The sequence below is a fragment of the Nannobrachium achirus genome (genome assembly GCF_963921795.1).
Source record: "Nannobrachium achirus genome assembly, chromosome: 13".
NCBI lineage: Eukaryota > Metazoa > Chordata > Actinopteri > Myctophiformes > Myctophidae > Nannobrachium > Nannobrachium achirus.
Window position 1 is genome coordinate 53126036 of NC_137833.1, and position 21184 is coordinate 53147219.

Consider the following 21184-nt stretch of genomic DNA (forward strand, 5'->3'; position numbering starts at 1 on the left):
TAATCAAAATGTTAGCGAATAAAAGAGCAGTTTTCCCCCTTTTTTTGAAATGTCAGCGGTCATTTAAAGTACCAAAAGTACAAGTAATTATGCAGAATGTCAACTTTTCAAATGTATAAATTCTATAAAAATATTTTGAAAATTGCAGATTTTATGTGCTATGTAAGCTTGTAGATTGGCTATTTTCATGGAATTATAATATATTATTATTATAATTTCTTATAATTATATTTAGGCTTCGATTATCGATTATGTCACGTAGCTGCATTGAATTAAATTACGGTACGATGCATTGCTGAACCGATTATTTTTGACATTTAAGTACTAACTTGAATAACTCGACTCTACTTCAGTTTTTTTAGAATCTGTACCATCAAAAATACACCGTGTATAAAAGTAATTGGGTGAAATTATTTTGGGCATGCTTCCCGCCAAATGCAGTACCCTAAAAAAAACAACAACAGTGAGATAAACAAAGTCCGTTGCACACCTGATTAAAAGGCTCAGCGACAGGTGTGCAGTTGGAGCAGCAACGTGTAAGGAGAAGGAGACACCCGCCCACCTCCATCTTCGCTTGCTTAAAGCTATACTGTGTAAGTTGCTCAACTAGTGGTCAGTAGCTCTATAGCAAACCTCGGTCGCGTCCGCGTCTTTTGGCCGTTTTTCGCCGCGGACACCCCCGCGTCTGCCTCCACCTCGCCGAGATCTATCTTTAGAGGGGTCCCTGGTTCCTGTGCGTTCAGGCATTCCGGAGAAACAGACTCCTTCACCCATGCTTCACCGTTCACCCGAGTATAGAGACACACGGGAGACTACAAATATGGCCGCCCTAGCGACCCCACTTCAAGATGCGCTGTGATTGGCTGGCAGTGTATAACCCTCGCTGTGATTGGCCGGTAGTGTATGATGACGTCATTTTGCCGCGAAATTCTCCCCCCCTCACGACTTATAGAAAACATATAAAGAGAAGGCTTTTGAAGCTGAAAATAACGGAGTGGGTGTTCTAAAACTTTAGCGATTTAACAGTTAGGACAATTTTAAGATTTGTTTTATAAAAAAAGTTACATGGTATAACTTTAAATTCGTAACGTTTCGGTCCAAAGACCCGAGGATGGTCTGCAAATGTAATAATAGTATTTTATTTATTGAGCAAGCGAAGATGGCGTGCAGGTGTCTCCTTCTCCATAAATAAACAATAAGAAAAAGAGGTGGAAGTAAGTGCAAAAACATCAAATATCAAACCCGCAGTGTACGACACAAAAGAAAAGACATGTCATGCAAAAGAATAATAGACGCCATGTTGGGTGCTGTGGGTTCCTCATCCTGAGCAGGTGGACTAAGCTTGTTGGCTAATAAGTGTTCTTGTGCGTCTCCCTTTGAAGGCTTAATAAGTCCTGGTCTCTCTGACTGGCAGAGTGTCAGGACACGTATGACACGCATGTCAAAGGGTCGCCGCTCAATGCCATTATGTAAGTGTAAAGGGGCTTTGTTAGACGCGCCACAGCGCTTGGGAGAGGGGCTGCGTTTCTGCTCCACCGACCCCCTAATAAGACCCCGACGCGTTAATAACCTGGATCAACAACAACATGCGTGCTCCGCGGACACGTGGAGCGTACGCCCACGCCGCACACACATGTGCACACACACGCACGCGCGCGCTTACACACACAGACACAGACATACAAAGGGCGCGGCCTGCCTGTGTTGTAGGTTAAATCCCTCAGATTATGACGGCGGCTGAAGACGACACTGATCTCTTTGTGTGTGTCCCGAGAAGAAGCGAAGCTTTAAAGCCGCTTCACACCAGCCAGTCTGTTTGACTAAACTCCTGTTGACCTCTGGCCCCCCGCGGAGACAGCCTAAAGAGGACTAATACACACCTAGGTGTGTTTAGACTGTTTGTGTGAGGAGGGAGGGAGGGGGGAGAGAGAGGGAGAGAGAGAGAAAGAGAATCGAAGCTTCCTGCCACTTAGCTGTTTGTTTTGTTGCTGGAGTTCGGAGAAAGGCTGGGGCAATTAACCCCAACTATATGGAAATATATTATTTAGAACTGATATCCAACTTAAAATCTTGCTCACGTAGCTTGAATTGAATAATAATGATTATATTTCGATCGACGAGGGAAAATTCCAATGGATTATTTTTTCAAATAATTGACTAAATCGAATATACGTTGTTGTACAATGGTAGCGTAAAAAAATAGACGATCTACAAACCTGCAACGCGCTGCCGCTATTTTCAAAGCTATAGTGATTTCTTTACACGTTTCTTTATAATCTTTCACTCGTTGATTATCGGAAGTCGTAAGGCCGCAGCCCCAGTATTTTTTTTTGGGACTAAACAAACCTCGGTTGTGTGAGACATGCAGCTGATGATGACTGAGCGGGTGTTGTGTCGTTTTGCTGGCTACACAGGAGGTTCCAGAAGCCTGGAGCCCAGGAGGAACGGAGTGAAGGCTCCTCCAGACAGAAGGATGGAGAATGGGGTGAGTCTTAACGTCTACAACCCGCGTTTGTGCTGGCCATTCTCTAACCCAGGGGTCTTCAACGTTTTCAGGCCAAGGACCCCTTAGTTGAGAGAGAGATGAAGCCATATATATTCCATATAGTTTCATTGTTTGACAGCACAATCACCAGTGTTTTTTGGATTCATGTCAATGTGTGTTTTCAGATATTTAATCACTTGCACCGTCAATACTTAAAAAACTTGACCTTTGACTATGTACTTAGTCTGCTCTTTTTCCTCTGTACACCAAAGTCCTCTGCCGAAAATAGCCAATCTACAAGCTAGCTTTGTAGATCTGCTATTTTTTGCGATTAAGTTTTTATCACACAAATATTTGGAGGACCCCCGGTATTAACTTTAACTCACTTACTGCCAATTTAAAATGCCCCTCGAGTGGCACTAGTGCCAGAAGCCTCCATAGACTCCCATGTAATTTATAGTGCACAGATCATGCACGCCCATGCACAGATCATGCACCATGTTTGTGCAGGCTGTTCACAGCTTTCAAACAAAAAAAAAAGATTGGAAATCCGTTCTGGCATTCATGATTTATCAGCCATAATGTTTTCTTCAGATGTAAACAAAAATGGCTGCCATGTTTGAAAGATGGGGTTGTATGGGGGGTGGAACATGCAAAATCGCGATTGAAATCATGTTTACTAGATTTAATTGGGTCCAAAAAAAAAGTAAAAGTCGCCCAAAGTCGCTTGGCAGGGAACTCCATAGTGAGAAAGTTGCTCTAAAAGTCGCCTGGCACTGTATGAGTTAAGGAACCCCTGTTGAAGACCCCTGTTCTAACCCATTTAGACCTGAGGCCAATTCTACAAATGGCCTATCTAAGACCATTTGATATGTTTCGAAAATGTTTGAAAATAGCAGATGTAAATGCTTGTACATGTAAGTCTGCTATTTTTGAATGGCCAATGCAAAAAAAATCTAAAATGACACGGATTGGTCAAGGTGCAAGAACATGAAACATGGCCAAAAACAATTAATCGGTCATCATATCAGTAAAATGCAATATCAGTAATCAAACCTATATCGAAATAATATATCGGTTACAGCCGATATTTTATTTTATAATAATTATGTTTGAATGTGAAGCTGAAAAAACCTTTTGAGACGATAAAGGGCTGCAGCAGATTCTATCAGTGTTTTCTGAGGAAGCTCTCAAAAGGGTCAACACGTTGGAACATTTTGAAATAAAAAATACTACACTCAAGCTGTGTTTATGTTGGGGTATGGGCCAACATTTCAATGACGGTGCATCCATAGTTTTGGAATAAAGAGGCATTGCCTTTGTAAATTCCGTGTTTAGGCTACATACCTTTTTTTTCAGAAAGGAAAGAAGGACATTTGGAACATCTGTAAATATCGGTTATCGACCATGACAGCAATGTTGACATCGGTTATCTGTATATCGGCCAGAAATGCAGTGGTGTAAAGTAACTAAGTACATTTACTTAAATACTGTACTTAAGTACAGTTTTGAGGTTTTTGTACTTTACTTGAGTATTTCCAGTTTTCAGTACTTTTACTTCTACTCCACTACATCTCGGATCCAAATATTGTACTTGTTCTCCACTACAATTATTTGAAAACTTTAGTTACTAGTTACTTTGCAGATATTAATAATTATATTATTAAACATACATTAATGCACTTTAGCCCTATTCTATACCGTGGCTATTTGAAAATAGCCGATCTACAAGCTCGCGACCCGTTGTGAGCTTGTAGATCTGCTATTTTCAAACATTTTGTACTTTTACTTTTGGTACTTTTAAGTACATTTTGATGCCAATTCTTTCATACTTTTACTCGAGTACATTTTGAATTCCAGACTTTTACTTGTAACAGAGTACATCTACATTGATACTTTCACTTATGTACAAAATGTGAATACTTTTTCCACCACTGCAGAAATGTCACATGGGTGCATTCCTAATATCAATGAGCGTTTGTGTCTTTGTCCAGGTGGGGGCTCCCAGGATGGACATGACCCTGGCTGAGCTGCAGGAGATGGCCTCCAGACAGCAGCAGCAGATAGACGCACAGCAACAGCTGCTGGCTTCCAAGGTACAATTTGACCATTTAGGCATTCAGCGGACACTGTTATCCAGGGCGACGTACCTTGCGATACCACGTGACATTGAGCAGGGTAATCGCATGACATCAAATGCAGAGAGACAGTGTGGTGCCTCTGTAAACTAGGATTGCAAGGTAAACCAATAACCTAGCATCAGTCTAAACCAGGCGTCTTCAACGTTTTCAGGCCAAGGACCCCTTAGTTGAGAGTGAGATTGTTTGACAGCACGATCATCAGTATATTTGGGATTCATGTTATTGTGGGTTTTCAGATATTTAACCACTTGAACCGTCGATACTTAACAAACTTGACCTTTCGCTGTACTTAGTCTGCTCTTTTCCCCCTCCAAAGCTCTTTGCCAAAAATAGCCGATCTACAAGCTCACAACGCCTCGCAGCAGTGAGCTTGTAGATCTGCTATTTTTGGCTACAGTTCTCAGAATATGGACACCAGGGTTCAAGTGGTTAATATAAAAAGGATTGGAAGATTTGGAGTAACTCTGAGGACCCCCTAGGGGTCCCAGACCCCCTGTTGAAGACCCCTGGTCTAAACAATGTACTGTACTATCAAAAATATTATGTACTGTACATTGAAACCATAGGATGCCCGGTAAAAAAATAACCTAGCATCTGTTTTAAAAAATTATACTTTCAACATTGTGATCAGGATACAGAGATCGAGAGAGAGGGAGAGAGAAGGGCTGGCAAGATTGGGGAGATGGTGACGAGAGGAGATGGGGGGGGAGGATTGGGTGGAGAAACGGGTGGAGAAACGGGTGGAGAAACGGGTGGAGAAACGGGTGGAGAAACGGGTGGACACGGCGAAGGCAAAGCGGCTGAAAGAGAACAGATGAAAGTGTAAAAGCCGGCGAGGAGAGGAAGCAGAGAGACACAGAGATTAAAGGAGCGGTGGAGAGAGGAGCACTACAATCACAACAGAGTGGTGGAGATGGGGAGCCGTGTACCGAACACTCTGGGAAATTGAACACGCCGGGGGGAGGGTCAGTAGGCATTCAGGATTTAGAACAGGGGTCTTCAACAGGGGGTCCGGGACCCCTAGGGGATCCTCAGAGTTACTACAGAGGGGCCGCCAAATCTTTGTGTGATAGAAGCTTTTTTTCTCTCCTTGTTTATATTAACCACTTGAACCCTAGCGTCCATATTCTGAGAACTTCAGCCAAAAATCGCAGCGCGAGGCGTTGTGAGCTTGTAGATCGGCTATTTTCGGCAAAGAGGTTTGGTGTAGAGGAGAAAAAGAGCATACTATTTACAGAGTGAAAGGTCAAGTTTATTGACGTTTCATGTGGTTAAATACCTGAAAACACAAATTGACATGAATCCAAAATACACTGATGATTGTGCCATCAACTATTTGGTATCTATGGATTGTGGGGGTCCCTGCTTCATCTCTCTCTTAACTAAGGGGTCCTTGGCCTGAAAACGTTGAAGACCCCTGAATTAGAATATTGTTTCTGTCGGGTGGAACGCTTGTATATCCAAAATAGGGACGGGACGACATGAAATCGGAAAAATGTCACGATTATTGTGACCAAAGGAATTGCGATTTACGATATAATCGCGATAATCAAAACATCCCCAACGTCCATTATCCTTGGGGCGGACACATTTCCCAAAAAGTAAATAAAGATCTACACGCAATGCGTTGTGAGCTTGTAGATCGGCAAGCATAAGAAGTTGACATTCATGGAGATATAAGGTTTCTGGCCGACAGCAACGAGATCAAACCAGCTGTGTGGATCGCTACAAAGCTGCAATGAGTGTGTTGGTTGTCATAAATCGTTGCAGTCTGGGGGAAACCTTGTATGTTCAACTTTCAGGATTCAAATTCAAAAATGGCTAAAATTGCTGGTAGATTTTTTTTTAGGTTTCGGGCCTGACATTGGAATCGGCACGAATAAATTCTAAATGATTCTTTAGATAATCGACTAAACCGACGAGCTTGATTAACCACATACGCGCCACATTTTCTATACTAAAGCTAATCGTCTATTTTCTCTATTTTTGAAAATTGATTTATTTGATTAAAATCTATATATTTGTGTATTATATATTACATGTTTTATAATCAATTGCATTGATTAGTTTGATTAACTGTTGCACCTCTAGTGTGCATGCTTGTGGACAACATAGTGAGCTTGAGATTGTATAAACTGGGATCGGTCACGCACAGCAGTGGCTCTCAACCTTTTTAGGCCGTGACCCCCCCCAAAATAATCCTATTTTAACACTTATGTTGCAATGATTTTTTCTCTTCAATGTCTCGCGTTGCCATGGTTACCATAGACTTCCATGTAATTGTGCAATTGTGTAAAAAGTGCACGCCCATGCCTAGATGATGCACCACGTGTGTAGATGCTGTTCACAGCTTTCAAACAAAAAAATCCGCTTGGAAATCCGTTCAGGCATTCATGATTTATGGGCCATTATGTTTTCTTCAGATGTAAACAAACATGGCTGCCATGTTTGAAAGAATGGGTTGGTATGGGGGTTAAACATGCAATTTCGCGATCGCGATCATGCCTAATACATTTCTGGAGGTCCAAAAAAAAAATTTGAAAAAAAAAATTTAGATTTTTTTTTTTTATTTATTTTTTTTTTCAAAAACGGCCCAAACTCGGGAAACTCGGGGTTGGCACAGCGTTGGTATCAATACAAACTCGGGAAACTCGGGGTTGGCACCAGATGTGTTAACTTGTTACCCTCCCAAAACCTGTCAAGCACTTGGAATTGTAGGAGTTGAGGCATTTAGTTTGACTCGGTTCCACAGATAAATATTGTGTAAACAGCCGATTTACAAGCTCACAACGTCAGATCATCTAAGAGGCCATAGTATAGTTTCCGTTTGTTGATTACTTTTGAGTCTGTTGTTCTTTTAGTAAAAGGGCAGTAAAAGGGTCTTAAAAGTCCTAAAATTGCCACATGACTGTCATCTGGGGGGCCCCCCCTGAGGGTCCCGACCCGCAGGTTGAGACCTACTGACCTTCAGTATGCTAGTGCTGCACAGCAGTCATGTGTCAACAAACTGGCTCTACTATGTGACATCACCTGAAAAGAGCTGAGTGGCACAAAGGCTGCATTGTGCTCATCCAGGAAGCGCTTCTAGCTTGTTTTTACATCACACAGCTGAGTGGACTGGAGGATTTTAAAGGCACTGTAAAGTGACCAACCTGATTGAATTATACTATTATTTACATCAAAACAGCCGCCCCCATTAATTTCAATGAACCTACCCACACCGGTGGCGTCACTCCTATTTACGCCACTGTTATATTTCCAGGCGTTGCCGCGCTGTGAGAAATGTTTTGTTTAGTCCGCAGCCGGTGTGTGTTCCCCTTTACCCTTTAGCTACCTCCTCCACCCCAGCCTCCACCTTTTTATCTGGCACAGGCTCAAATAATGTTTTTATGATTCATGTCTCTGCTGTTTCTAGCTAATGTGTCAATGTATAACTATTGTACTGCTATTGTATCCCTATGGGGGGTTCTGCTTAACGTTCCCTGACATTAGCCATGTTTCCATAAACTTATTCGAATTAGGGAAGCGAATTATCAGAAATACGCATTAAGACAAAGCGAATTTAGCATGTTTCCATTTGCGGGTGTCATTCCAATTAGCGACGGTCGCAAGAGTTGATCGGGCTGATTTTTTTCAGACCGAACCTGAGCACTGCACCGTTATCAGTCATCATCATGGCCCCAAATAACTTTTAAATATATTACAATTGGCGACGAGTCTCTTACGAAATTGGCAAGAGTTCCTCTCAATACATAAAGCTACCGGTTCACCGGGAAAAACGCGGTCGCGTCGCTGCACAGTGCTCATCCTCCAAGTTTCAGCGTCCTCTGGAAGGTCAGGTGGCCGATCTGCAAGCTCACAACCCGGCGCGGAGACATGGATGCGAGCTGCTGTGAGCTTGTAGATTGGGCACTTCAGGCACGCAACACCGTGTGATGAGGAAGGGTTTGCCACCGATGACTCCGGGAGGTGAAAACGGGAGGAATTTACACACGGTCCGTGTCACTCCGTGTGTAACAAACAACCGGTTTGTTTTGTGGGCTAACGCTATACCATGGACGTAAAGCGGCAGGGGAAATGGACCTAGAACGTCATAATCTATTCGCATTTATTGTCTGACCCGTTTCCATTCACTTATGCGCTTTTAGTTTATTCGATAAAGGCTCAAAATCCTCCTCCTCCAAGCGGATAACTTTTTTTGCGGATAATGAAAGTTTCCATAAAAACATTTTGCGAATAAGCCGTTAATGCGCAAAAAGTGGCTTTATGGAAAAGCCACTATTGCCTAGCAAGCAGCTTGGTCAAAATCCTGGGAACATCTCAGAACGCGGAGCCTTTAGCGCCAAGTTTAACTATTCCATTTGTTGCAATAAATGGTTAAATCTATTTTGACTAAACTATGAAAATGGTACCCAATACAATCCAGCTTGGCACTCCGGATCGGGTCGGACATACTAACTAGCATCATGTCCAGGGGGTGTACTTGTACATCAATCAATCTCACGCTTCAGAAACAGGCTCAGGGATTGTTGTTTCCCAATGCTATTTACTTAACTCATTTAGTGCCCCTGAAATTAACGGATTATAAAGTCCACGATGCCACCTTCAGGCTGGCATCACCGCCGTTATCTTATTTTGAAGGCCAGAAGTCCACCGCGCAATCACTTCCGGTCTGACGTCATCGGATCGTGCGCCGGAACCGATCCGTGTCCACGTGGAGTTGTGTAATGGCCGACCGGGAGCTTTTATAACTGTGTAACATAAGCGAGCATCTGCCTCCATCCTAGCTTCTAAAGTTTAGTTTTGAGATAATGGACATTAAAGATGAGATCCCCCCTCCACCTCAATGTTATGGATGGGACTATTTTGTGCTCGTGGAGCCGTGATGATGCAAAATCAGCGACGGATTTCGTCTCCGGACCGCCGGCCATTCTTCTCGGTAATGTACTCGCCGTTACAGTAATAGATTACTTTTCACGAGTATACTCGGGATTGGCACTGCAGATACTCCATTACTTTTCACGAGTCTTCGCGGGATTGGCACTATATGAGTTAATTAAGATGAGACAAGAAAACACTGAATTATTTAGCTGACTACAAAATCATTCTGTGTTTTCAATGACACCCATCATAAAAGGCCTTTATTGATCCTGTGATGTAAATTTAGTCACCAGAGGCAGCATGGCAGTTAAGATACAGTTCTCCAGGGGCAAGAGAGAAAGTACTGTAGAGATACAGCAGGGTAAATGACATCACTCATACAAAGGATACACCATCAATAATGAACAACAACATCAACTCAACAAAGTGTGCATTATGCAGTACAAAAATAAATAAGGAAGTGCGTTCCGTAATCCTGGGAAGTCTCAGAACTTTTTGCACTGACCGCCGCGCACCTCCAGTCCATGTCCATGTCCTGACTCTCCAAACTATAGTTTGGAAAAGCCTGCCCGAACCGGCAGATTGTTTTCCCCACATCAGAAGGAGCATGCATTGGCCTTTAGCCACTTAACCCATTTAGGCCTGAACACATTATGACGCAATATTTTATGCTTTAAATATAAAGAAATAGCAGATATACAAGCTCACAGCGCGGCACCGAGTGCCGCGCTGCGAGCTTGTAGATCTGCTATTTTCAAAAAATCGTGAAAATTAGAATTTTGACCCGATTCTATAAGTGTCTTTTGAATCCTTCTAAGATCTTTGGAAAAATGTTTCTATGTCAGCAATCTGGCTAAGCCATCGTCAAAGAAAAGGTCCTTTTCACTTGACTGGAGCTCAGTTAGTCTGTTCTTGAGAGACTACTATGTCAGTGGTTCTCAAACCTTTTCATGTGAAGGACCCCCAAAATGATATTTATTTGGCGACGGACCCCCATTTCAAAATATCTAGTTCAAGGGACCCCCCAGAAGCAAAATTTGAGTTACAACCATTCGCTTTGAAAATACATATATTCAAAGATTTGCACACATTTTCATGACTTTTTCAAAAATAGCAGATCTACAAGCTTGTATATCTTCTATTTTTCACTGGTTAAAGCATTCAATAATTCTAGGCCTAAATTTAAACCCTACAGTATATGGTTGAGCGGAGTCCCTCAGCGCGCTATTCTAGTGTCTTTTCAGTTTTCAGTTATTATGGGGCTGAAAATGGCCGACCGACGAGCTCACAGTGCTGTGAACTTGTCGAGCGGCTGTTTTCTGAACATTTTCGGCAAAAGCTATCCTCACAATGCCCGGGGTTTAAGTGGATAATGTCCTTAACTGCAATGAGCTGTTGTTACTTCAGAGCTAATTAGGCTGTTGAGCGAGCCTAACGAACTTACATGTTTGTGCGTGGATGTCTGACACGTCTCTCTCTCTTCTCCTGCGTTCAGGAGTAGGGATGGGACGATAATCGTTATTATCGTTTATCTACGTGGAGATAAAGGATTATCGTGAAATGATCCTCTGTTGTGCACTAGGATCAATTCACCTTTTATTTGCCGAGCTGCAAATCCGGTTAAACCCTCTGTAATTGGTCAAACGGACCAATTATTTGTTGATGGTCTTTTTTTCACTCTCTACAAAATCTCTTTGCCAAAAATAGCTGATCTACAAGCTCACAATGTGTCACATTGTGACGCGATTATTGCGATAATATTGTAAATCGCAAATTTCTTTTACCCACAATAACCGTGGGGTGACATTTTCATATGGTCCCGTCCCCATTCAGGAGCAGCGGCTGCGCTACCTGAAGCAGCAGGAGCAGCGGCAGCAGCAGCAGGCCTCGGAGCAGGAGAAGCTGCTGCGCCTCCGTGAGAATGTGGAGAACCAGGAGACCCGGCTGAAGAAGGTCCGGGCCCTCAAGGGCCAGGTGGAGCAGAAACGCCTCAGCAACGGCAAGCTGGGTGAGTGAGTGCTATAGGCCTTCCGTGTCTCTTGGTGTTGGAGACACAGGGAAGTTTGCAGCAAGATGACAACGTGACAAATACTGTAACTGAAATATACACAGAAACAGGGGTTAAAGTTCTCAGTCCTGGGGACTGATTTCAGTCTTGATATTATGGTATGTGTGGGTTGTATATTGCGATAGCAGTTATATCACATTTAAAAGGAAAATCAAATAAATGGGAAATGTTATTAGAAGACAAATAAAATCCCTACAAACCCCGTATTCAACCACTGAAATTACAGTATTTTACTATGCCTCTCATAAGGATCGCATTGACAGCTGCAGTAAACCGTTCTCCCTTATCTGAAGTGGGGCTGCTATCACAATCAGGGGCGTGAATTTGTAGGCGCCCGTGTGTATCTATTTAGTGGGCGTACAACAAACTTTGAACGCTTTGTGCCAACACTGCTTAAAAATAGTGACATAAGTGAGTGCACATGATGGATCGATGGATGTCCTCTCTCCCTCCTGCAGTGGAGGAGATCAAGAGATTTCTTTATATATATATATATATATATATATATATCCATCCATCCATCCTGATATGTTTAACCCATTTAGGCCTGAACACAATATGACGCAATATTTTATGCTTTAAATATAAAAAAAATAGCAGATATACAAGCTCACAGCGCGGCACCGAGTGCCGCGCTGCGAGCTTGTAGATCTGCTATTTTTGAAAAAGAATTTTGACCCGATTCTATAAGTGTCTTTTTGAATCCTTCTAAGTCATCTTTCTAGGTCATCAATCTGGCCAGCCATCGTCAAAGAAAAGGTCCTTTTCACTTAACTGGAGCTCAGTTGGTCTGTTCTTGAGATACTACTGTGTCAGTGGTTCTCAAACCTTTTCATGTGAAGGTATGTGGCCATGTATTTGGCCACGGACCCCCATCTCAAAGTATTTAGTTCCAGGGACCACCCAGAAGCAAAATTTGAGTTACAAACCTTCACTTTGAAAATGCATATATTCAAAGATTTGCACACATTTTCACGACTTTTTCAAAAATAGCAGATCTACAAGCTCGCAGCGCGGCACTCGGTGCCGCGCTGTGAGCTTGTATATCTGCTATTTTTCACTGGTTAAAACATTCAATCATTTCTAGGCCTAAATGGGTTAATATTAAAACTTGACAAATGTATGTGAACGTGCTGCTGTAAAGCTTTATACCAAATTAAGTACGAAATTTGACTAGCAACTGTTACTGAATAGAAAACAGTACGTTACCGGTACTTGCTTTCAACATATTGACATAAAAAGTGATCTTTTGAGATGTCAGTATATTCCGATCAAAATGGTGTCGATTAAAGGGGGTACTTGGATTCAGCAATCAGGAAAAGCCCAAAAAGTTTGAGAACCACTGCCCTAGGAGACACGGGGAGAACATGCAAACTCCACACAGAAAGACCCTTTTAGCTGTGAGGCGACGGCACCACCTACTGCGCCACCATGCCCCCGAAGATGAACACTTTCTATAATTGTCTCTACTTTCTTCCGCTTTCTCTCCTCTCTCTCTCCTCTCTCCCCTTGCAGTGGAGGAGATCGAGCAGATGAACAGCCTGTTCCAGCAGAAGCAGAGGGAGCTGGTGGTGGCCGTGTCCAAGGTGGAGGAGCTCAGCAGGCAGCTGGACATGCTGAAGAACGGCAAGATGGACGCCTTCCACGACAACCAGAGCTCTGTGGCCGAGCTGGACCGCCTCTACAAGGAGCTGCAGGTGTGTGTGTGTTAACTGAAAAATAGCTGATCTACAAGCGTCGATGTCGGATGGAAACCTTGTATGTCCAAAACTGTTATATTTTTTTAATTATCTTTAGTTAAGTTAAAGTAGTGAAAATGGCTCCCTATACGTGGCCGTGTGGGTCTGTCTGTCTGTCTGTGTGTGTGTGTGTCTGTGTGTATGTAGCCTGAACTTCCTAAACTTCGGCACTAAGAGAAAGGTTCTATAGTTTAATTGATATTAATTTATTAGTGAATTAATTTTCCCCATTGACTTATAATGGGAATTGCAAAAACTCACATTCAATTATTTGTCTCTCGCAAACCATAGGGGCTAGAGTTTCAAGACTTGGAGAGGAGGTTCATAATGATTTCAAGGATTAAATAAAAAATAATTGTGTCATTTGGCCGCATGGTGGCGCCATAACACCCCACTTTACGTTTTGGCCTGTAACTCTTGAACCGTAGGTCGGAAAATTAAAAATATTTTTTCCCTGGATTCCTTGGGTCATGACGCATCTCCCCATATAGGCCACGCCCATTTGCGCCATGATAGATTTTCCGCCATCTTGAATTTTCTCCAAAACACACTTTTTGCTCCTTCTCCTACATATTTTCTTCAAATGTCACAAAAATCGGTACACATGATCCACACACACACACACACACACACACACACACACACACACACACACACACACACACACACACACAGCTCCACTTCACACGGGTGTGATTTTTTGATGAATTAGGGGTTTAATTTACGAAGGAAGATAGTATTTTGAAACTTGGAGATACGAGGTTTCTAACCCTAACCCGGCCCCCAGGGGGGTCCCCAAAATATTTGGGGGGGTCCCCAGATGATTAACTTAATGTGCAACATTGTTTTCTCTCTCAACAGTAAACAAACCATCATAACGTTTAAGTGTATAGAGGGTATGGTATCTGCACATTTCTAGAGTGACAATTTAAGATGACAAATTAAACATTGGCCAAATTGTCAAATATTAGAGGCAGAAATTGTGAAAATAGGAGATCTACACGCAATGAGAGGCGTTGTGAGCCTCTCATGGCGAGGCGTTGTGAGCATGTAGATCTGCTATTTTCACAATAGAACCGTGTTATACAAAATGTTATGCCTCAACTCTTAGTGCTCGTCAGGGTGGGAAGGGTCCCCAGGTAAGATATGATTATTTTGGGGGTCACGGCCCAGGTTGAGAACCACTGGCATAGATGATTAACACCCGTGCTGTGATGACTCTTGGTCCACAGCTGAGGAACAAGCTGAACCAGGAGCAGAACTCCAAGCTGCAGCAGCAGAGGGACAGCCTGAACAAGCGCAACCTGGAGGTGGCCGCCATGGACAAGCGCGTGAGCGAGCTGAGAGACCGCCTGTGGAAGAAGAAGGCTGCGCTGCAGCAGAAAGAGAACCTGCCGGTGAGTTGGAGCTTGCTGCTTCGCACGTCAACACACATCAAGACCATAGATATAAAAAGCTAGATGCCTCACCCGCCTGCTGCAGTTCATTGGAGCGACGCGCAACAACTGGAGGCCGGACATCCGGGAGTGCCGGAGAGACCGCTCCGTGAGCTTGTATATCTGCTGTTTCTTTGAAAATGACGGAATGGATGCTTTCCCGGGTTTTAATGGGTTGTTATAAACACACTTGCGAGGACCTGTCACCATCGTGACTCACTATATCACTATACTTGGTTGACCGGAGTCCCACAGGGCTCTATACCAGGGACCTTTTTATGTTTTCAACCTTTTATGTTGTCCTACCAGTAATTGCTATTATTTAACTGTGTTTTGGCCATTGAAACATCGGGGCATAGTAATCAAAATCACATTTCTGTTGGCCTCTTTAGGCTTTGTAAACGTAACTAGAGGGTCGCGGCCCTTTGGGCCGCTCACATCTAGTTAAAAAACAAAAAACAAAAAAAAAAATGGGGGGGGGGGAACTATTGTGCCGCAGCGCACGTTTCCGGTCGGACATATTTGACCGGCGGACTATTTTATACAGAGGCAAAATATGAGGGTAATAACGAATACAACTGTATACAGAGGTTTGGAAACGACATCTTGCAAAGGTGACATGGGTGTTTGAATTTTTAAGCTATATTTAGTACATATGTAGTACATCTTGGCCAAGTGGTTTGGTATTTAAGTTAGCGATACATGACCCGGAAGTAGATCACTTACTCTGATGTAATATAAAGATAGTTGATAGTTTATCATTAGGAATAGTTTCACTCAGAGCTCCCCCTAGTGTTCAGATAGAGTAAAGCAGAGGTGGGCAACCATGTCTTTTTTCAGTCTATAACCCAGACTAAGACATCCATTCCTTTCTTTTCCCCCATGCAAATAGCCAGACTTTAATCGTTAATATTTAAAAAAAATTTGATTAGCAGCCTGTAATAAGATGTCTCCACATGAACCCTAAGTGTCCCTTTTCCGTTGGGGGATTATGCCAAAATAGCAGATCTACAAGCTCACAGTGTATTGTGACATGTTGTGAGTTTGTAGATAGACACAGATCCCGGGAGGGTTAACCAAGGGCTGTATATAAGAGGGTAAAAGGCAGTAGTTATTTTCACTATGGACTTGGGCTGGTGATGGTACAGTACATGAGGTCGCCCCAAGCCTTAGATACAGTAGATCACATGCCAAAAAAAAGGTCATCCCACACAACAACCCTGGAGTAAAAAGACTGTGTGTTTTTACATGTGTTTACCTCCGGAAGCCACAGATTCCCAGGCAGTCCCAATCGGCCCGTACAAAAGTAAGGTTTCTCCTCGACCTCTCACAAAACCTCTGCTGTCTTCTCTCTGTACCGAGGGAGGCTTAAGCCACGATTCGTACTTCCGTTACGCGGTGGTGTCGCGCACGTGTCTGAGAATAGCAGAATCGTGCGAGTTCACAGCTGTGTACGGTTCTGCTATTCTCGCCCGTTCTCGCCGCGCAACATCATCGCGTAACGGAGCAGAAAAACAGGCCTTAACGACCTCCTGGACAGGAAGGAGACACGTCCCCTTCTGATCTGTCTCTTCCTCTGCTCTTCTTTGATCTCTGTCTCTGTTTGAGTGAAAAAGGGCTGGCAGGGAGAGGGGGGGATTTGATCGCATCTCCGACGCTGATAATAATGATGCCGTCTTGGAGTTTACACTACTAGTCCCCTCCCCTTTTCCCTCTGCCATTTTCCCTGGGTTCCTGCTCTGTGAAGGCTGAGGGGTTAATGAAAACAAGCAGACATGAGAAGACAGGAATGTCAGGGGAGATGCTAATCTCTCTCTTTCTCTCTCTGACTGTGTCTCTTGCAGGGAAAACTGCATACAACTTAAAAGCTGCGATCCATAACTTTTTGGTGGGGAAAAAATGAATACATACATTTTGTATGGTAGAGCAGTGGTTCTCAAAGTGGGGTCCAGGGACCCCTCAGAGGTCCCTGGTGGGGTTCCAGAGGGTCCCCAGCTAAATGATTGATAGTTAGGAACCAAATGGATCCTTAAAGGTCTTTAACTCTGAGAGTGTACAAATGGAACCAAATGGACCCGTGAGGGTTCCTATTGTACTCTTGCGTTATGGGGGTCCGTGACCTAATGCAGAGTGAACTGGGGGTCCTGAAATTAAAACATTTGAGAACCTGGTAGAGAAGGTGGTTGTAGTTTTCTGTTGAGAACTTTATATCCTGAGGTTGGGTGTAGGCCCCCTACCGGTTGAAAAGAGGTATCACAATCAGGCTTTCCGTTATACAGCTCAACAGTATAAATATCTGCGCTTGTGCTGGCGACACGGTTTCAAACACCTGTGTAGGATATAAAAGTTACGGATTGCAGCTTTTAAATCGTATTCGCTCAAGACAATTGTAGACTTGCAATGACAAATTCTAACAAACATTTCTTAACATCAACTACAATATAATAAACACTAATTGGAAGGTGGCCTTTTTTTTGGCCTTTTTATTGCTTAAGTTCCTGAGCTGACGTCTCCTGTGTTCCTTTGCCCCTCTCTTCCCCTCCTGAGCGTCGCCATGGGAACTGTTTAATCTTGAGTAAACCAACTCCTCCTTGAAATGGTTTATCGGGAGAGGAGAAATTAACATATTCAACGTTGCCTCATTCAGAGAGTGATGCGGGAGAGAGTGATGCATTCTGGGGTAGCGAAAACATGGGTGACAACAAGGATGGCAGTCGACGCAAATAAAACTACTCGCAGCCTAACTGATGTGGATGATTGTCTCTCCTGTTCATATTCTTAAATAACAACACATGATTTCTAAGTATTCTGAAAAAACAAGAACACTCTTCTTTTTTTCCCCCCCTAATCAGTTTGAAACTGCTAAACAGAATGATGGTGTTTTGGTGTCGCACAGCCAGACGATTGGAGATGTCTGCCTACCCTATCGTCTGGGGAAATTAAATTAGATGTGGGGGCTTAGAACAACGGAGAACTAAGGCACTAAGACCAGTGGTTCTCAACCTGTTGGTCGGGACCTGTGGGGGGCCATTACGGCATCAAAAGAGTCGATACTGCATCCAAAGAGCCTGTGGATCTGCTATTTGCACAATATTTATCTGTGGAACCGTCAAATAAAATGGACTCCACTCCTACGTTCCAAGTGCTTATCAGGGTGGGGGTCCCCAGTTCAAATATGATTCTTTTTGAAAAGGTTGAGAACCACTGACCTAAAACTGTGGTCCTTTTCAGGCTGCGACCCCCAAAATCATATTTTAACTGGGGACCGCCCCCACCCCCACCGACGAGCACTTGAGAGTTGAGGCATTACACTCTGTATAAAACGGTTCCATTGTGAAAATAGCAGATCTGCATGATCTACCTCGCAACACGAGGCGTTTTCACAATTTCTGCTTCTAATATTTGACAAATTGGCCAATGTTTAATTAGTCATTTTAGAGGGATTAAAATGGACACTTTAGAAATGTGCAGATACCCTCTACACACTTAAACTTTATGTTGGTTTGTTTACTGTTGAGTGAGAAAACAACATTGCACATTACGTTAATCATCTGGGGACCCCCCACAATAATTTGGGGACCCCCCTAGGGGTTCCGACCCACAGGTTGAGAACCACTGACCTAGAAGACCCACGGCCTACTGCTTTGAAAACCAACGCGAAATCCCCGAAGGATCTCTGCGTTGCAGTTTGTTTGTTAAAGTTTCCAAACTGTTTCAACCCAGTTCGATCCCCTACATTGAATTTAGACGTCCCCACATGTCTCTGTACTGTAGGTAGAGGTCGCTGATCATCTGGCTACACGAGAGTAGTGTTTCTGTGACCTATGCTAACTATGCTAAGTTTCTTTTTCTCAAATCAAATTAACCGAATTCAACCACCTAACTATAATGTGTGTATATATGTTGTTGCAGAGTGTTAACATGTAAATACTCTTTTATACATCGCTTCTTCGTAGAGAATACAAAGATAACTTATCGTATTTGAGATTTACATCAGAAACTACTTGATTTGTTTTGGAGATATATACAGTATAGGAGCATGTAGTCATGCTTTGAGGATGCTGTACGAAGCATTTCCATTGCAAATACAGCCTGCCCTGCACAGCTTAGAGCCGCTCTGGACTTTATTCCTCAACAGCGGGTCCCACAGTGCCACCTTGAGGCCTTTCAGTTGAAGTGAAACAACATTGACCTGTGAGGTGGCAGAGTACCCAGCATTTAATACTAAAATCTGGAATTTACAGAAGACCACCTCACTTGATTGTGCCTTCGTCATGTGAGTGTGTGTGTGTGTGTGTGTGTGTGTGTGTGTGTGTGTGTGTGTGTGTGTGTGTGTGTGTGTGTGTGTGTGTGTGTGTGTGTGTGTGTGTGTGTGTGTGTGTGTGTGTGTGTGTGTGTGTGTGTGTGTGTGTGTGTGTGTGTGTGTGTGTGTGTGTGTGTGTGTGTTAGGGATGGGATGATAAGCGATATTAAAAACACTCACAATACGTATTGTTGAGATTTAATTTATCGTGATATATCGTCCTCCGTCATGCACTGGGATCAATTATTTTGATTTGCCGAGCTGCATATCTGGTACCACTTAAACCCTCTATAATTGGTAAAAGGTACTTATAATATACGTACTTGATAAAGTGTTATTTTCACTCTCTACCAAATGTCTTTGCCAAAAAATAGCCTACAAGCTCACAACGCGCTGCGTTGCGTTGCGTTGTGAGCTTATCGGCTATTTTTTGGCAAAGACATTTGATGAGCGTTGTGAGCTTGTAGACGCTCATCTTGTGAGCTGTAGAAGCTCACAAGATGAGCGTTGTGAGCTTGTAGATGAGCTTTTAGATCTGCTATGCAAATCTTTCGCCCCACGATAATGGATTTTGATTACTGCGATAATATTGTAAATCGCAATTTCTTTTGTCACAATCGAGAATTGAAATTTTCATTATCGTCCCATCGTGTGTGTGTGTGTGTGTGTGTGTGTGTGTGTGTGTGTGTGTGTGTGTGTGTGTGTGTGTGTGTGTGTGTGTGTGTGTGTGTGTGTGTGTGTGTGTGTGTGTGTGTGTGTGTGTGTGTGTGTGTGTGTGTGTGTGTGTGTGTGTGTCGGGTGCTGAAGGTCTGAATAGGCCCCCGTGAGGCGGTGATTTACCCTCCACTCTGCCTGGAATCATAATGACTTGGTCTTTTTCAACAGCAGCCACACAAAGCCATGCTCCCTGCACCAGGCAGGCAGCCACACACCACCAGGCCTCTGTTTGACATCACACACCAAGCATGTCCTGCCGCTGTCCCCCGCAGAAACCTCCTAACTCCAAAACCCTCAGGTTTCAGGGAGATTAACCCCAAAAATACCTAGAAAAGTGTTCTAAATCCTAACGGTTTTCTGAAAAACCTTTATCTGTGGTGCTCAAAGTTTTTTATGTCAAGGACCCCTAGAGTTGTATTTATTTGGCTGCGAATTCTTATCTCAAAATATTTTGTTCCAGGGACCCCCCAGATGCAAAGATTTTAATTAAAAATGTTCCCTTTGAAAGAATATTATGTTAAAAGTCTTTCACAAAATAATGTTCATGTTTTCTTTTTTCCAAAAATAGCAGATCTACAAGCTCAAATCTGCAAATTGCATCTGGGGGGTCCCTGAAACAAAATATTTTCAGATGAGAATCCAAAGTATAAAAAAAGTATAAAAACATTGAAATTAAAGTCGGTCTTAATGTTTAATACTTTAACTTTAACTTTAAAACAAATTCAAAACAATTCTGAGCTTGTTGGTGTCACAGAAACAAAAAAAAGTTAAATTATGGAGATACGAGGTTTCTGCCGGACACCGGCGAGGTACCACCACACTGACTGAACAGGCTTGAGAGTTCATCCCACACTCACATTCACACACAGTTAGGCCAGCGATCGGATCAAAAGGACACTATTAGATGTTGATATTAGGACTGTGTAGTGACCAAGAGGAGAGAGGGATTGCCTGGCATTTATTTCTTTGAACTGCTGTTGCATCCTTGTGTTTATTTTATTTTTTTATTTTATTACTTTTTTGTTTTACTTTCTCAAGAATGGCTATGCTGGTAAAGAGCGGGCTTCAAAAGACACTCATCACCAGGTAACTAAAACTAGCGTTGGAGCTGAACCTTTTCTACCCCTTTCCCCCCCCCGCCCCCACGCACACACACACACACACACACACACACACACACACACACATGCACACACACACACGCACACATACAGTACACATCGTTTAATCCGACCTTTTCCCGCAGCATGACTCGACACAAACTGTTGGATTTTTTTTTTTCTTCTTTGCTTCGGCACCGATAACAACTCTTGGCAGGGACTTACTTGGGTTCATCTGGGTTTAAACAGACACTACTTTCTTTTGTGTAATGATTAATTCATGCTCTGTCATTGGTGTTGTGTTTGTGTAGAGC

At 43.1% G+C, this 21184-nt stretch overlaps 1 protein-coding gene across 6 annotated transcripts in view; it reads left to right on the forward strand.

The window, feature by feature from the left end:
• LOC308297054 (apoptosis-stimulating of p53 protein 2-like) overlaps positions 1–21184 on the forward strand; it is an 88174-nt gene that overhangs the window by 40137 nt on the left and 26853 nt on the right. For 2 of the 6 annotated variants that reach the window (XM_080740434.1, XM_080740435.1), the window contains exons 5-11: positions 2415–2485; positions 4480–4581; positions 11341–11515; positions 13091–13272; positions 14547–14711; positions 16018–16056; positions 20809–20856. In XM_080740434.1, coding sequence (XP_080596560.1) covers positions 2415–2485; positions 4480–4581; positions 11341–11515; positions 13091–13272; positions 14547–14711; positions 16018–16056; positions 20809–20856 — 782 coding nt within the window. The remainder of the gene's footprint in view (positions 1–2414; positions 2486–4479; positions 4582–11340; positions 11516–13090; positions 13273–14546; positions 14712–16017; positions 16057–20808; positions 20857–21184) is intronic. The other 4 variants (XM_080740437.1, XM_080740438.1, XM_080740436.1 and 1 more) reach the window with 3 other exon arrangements.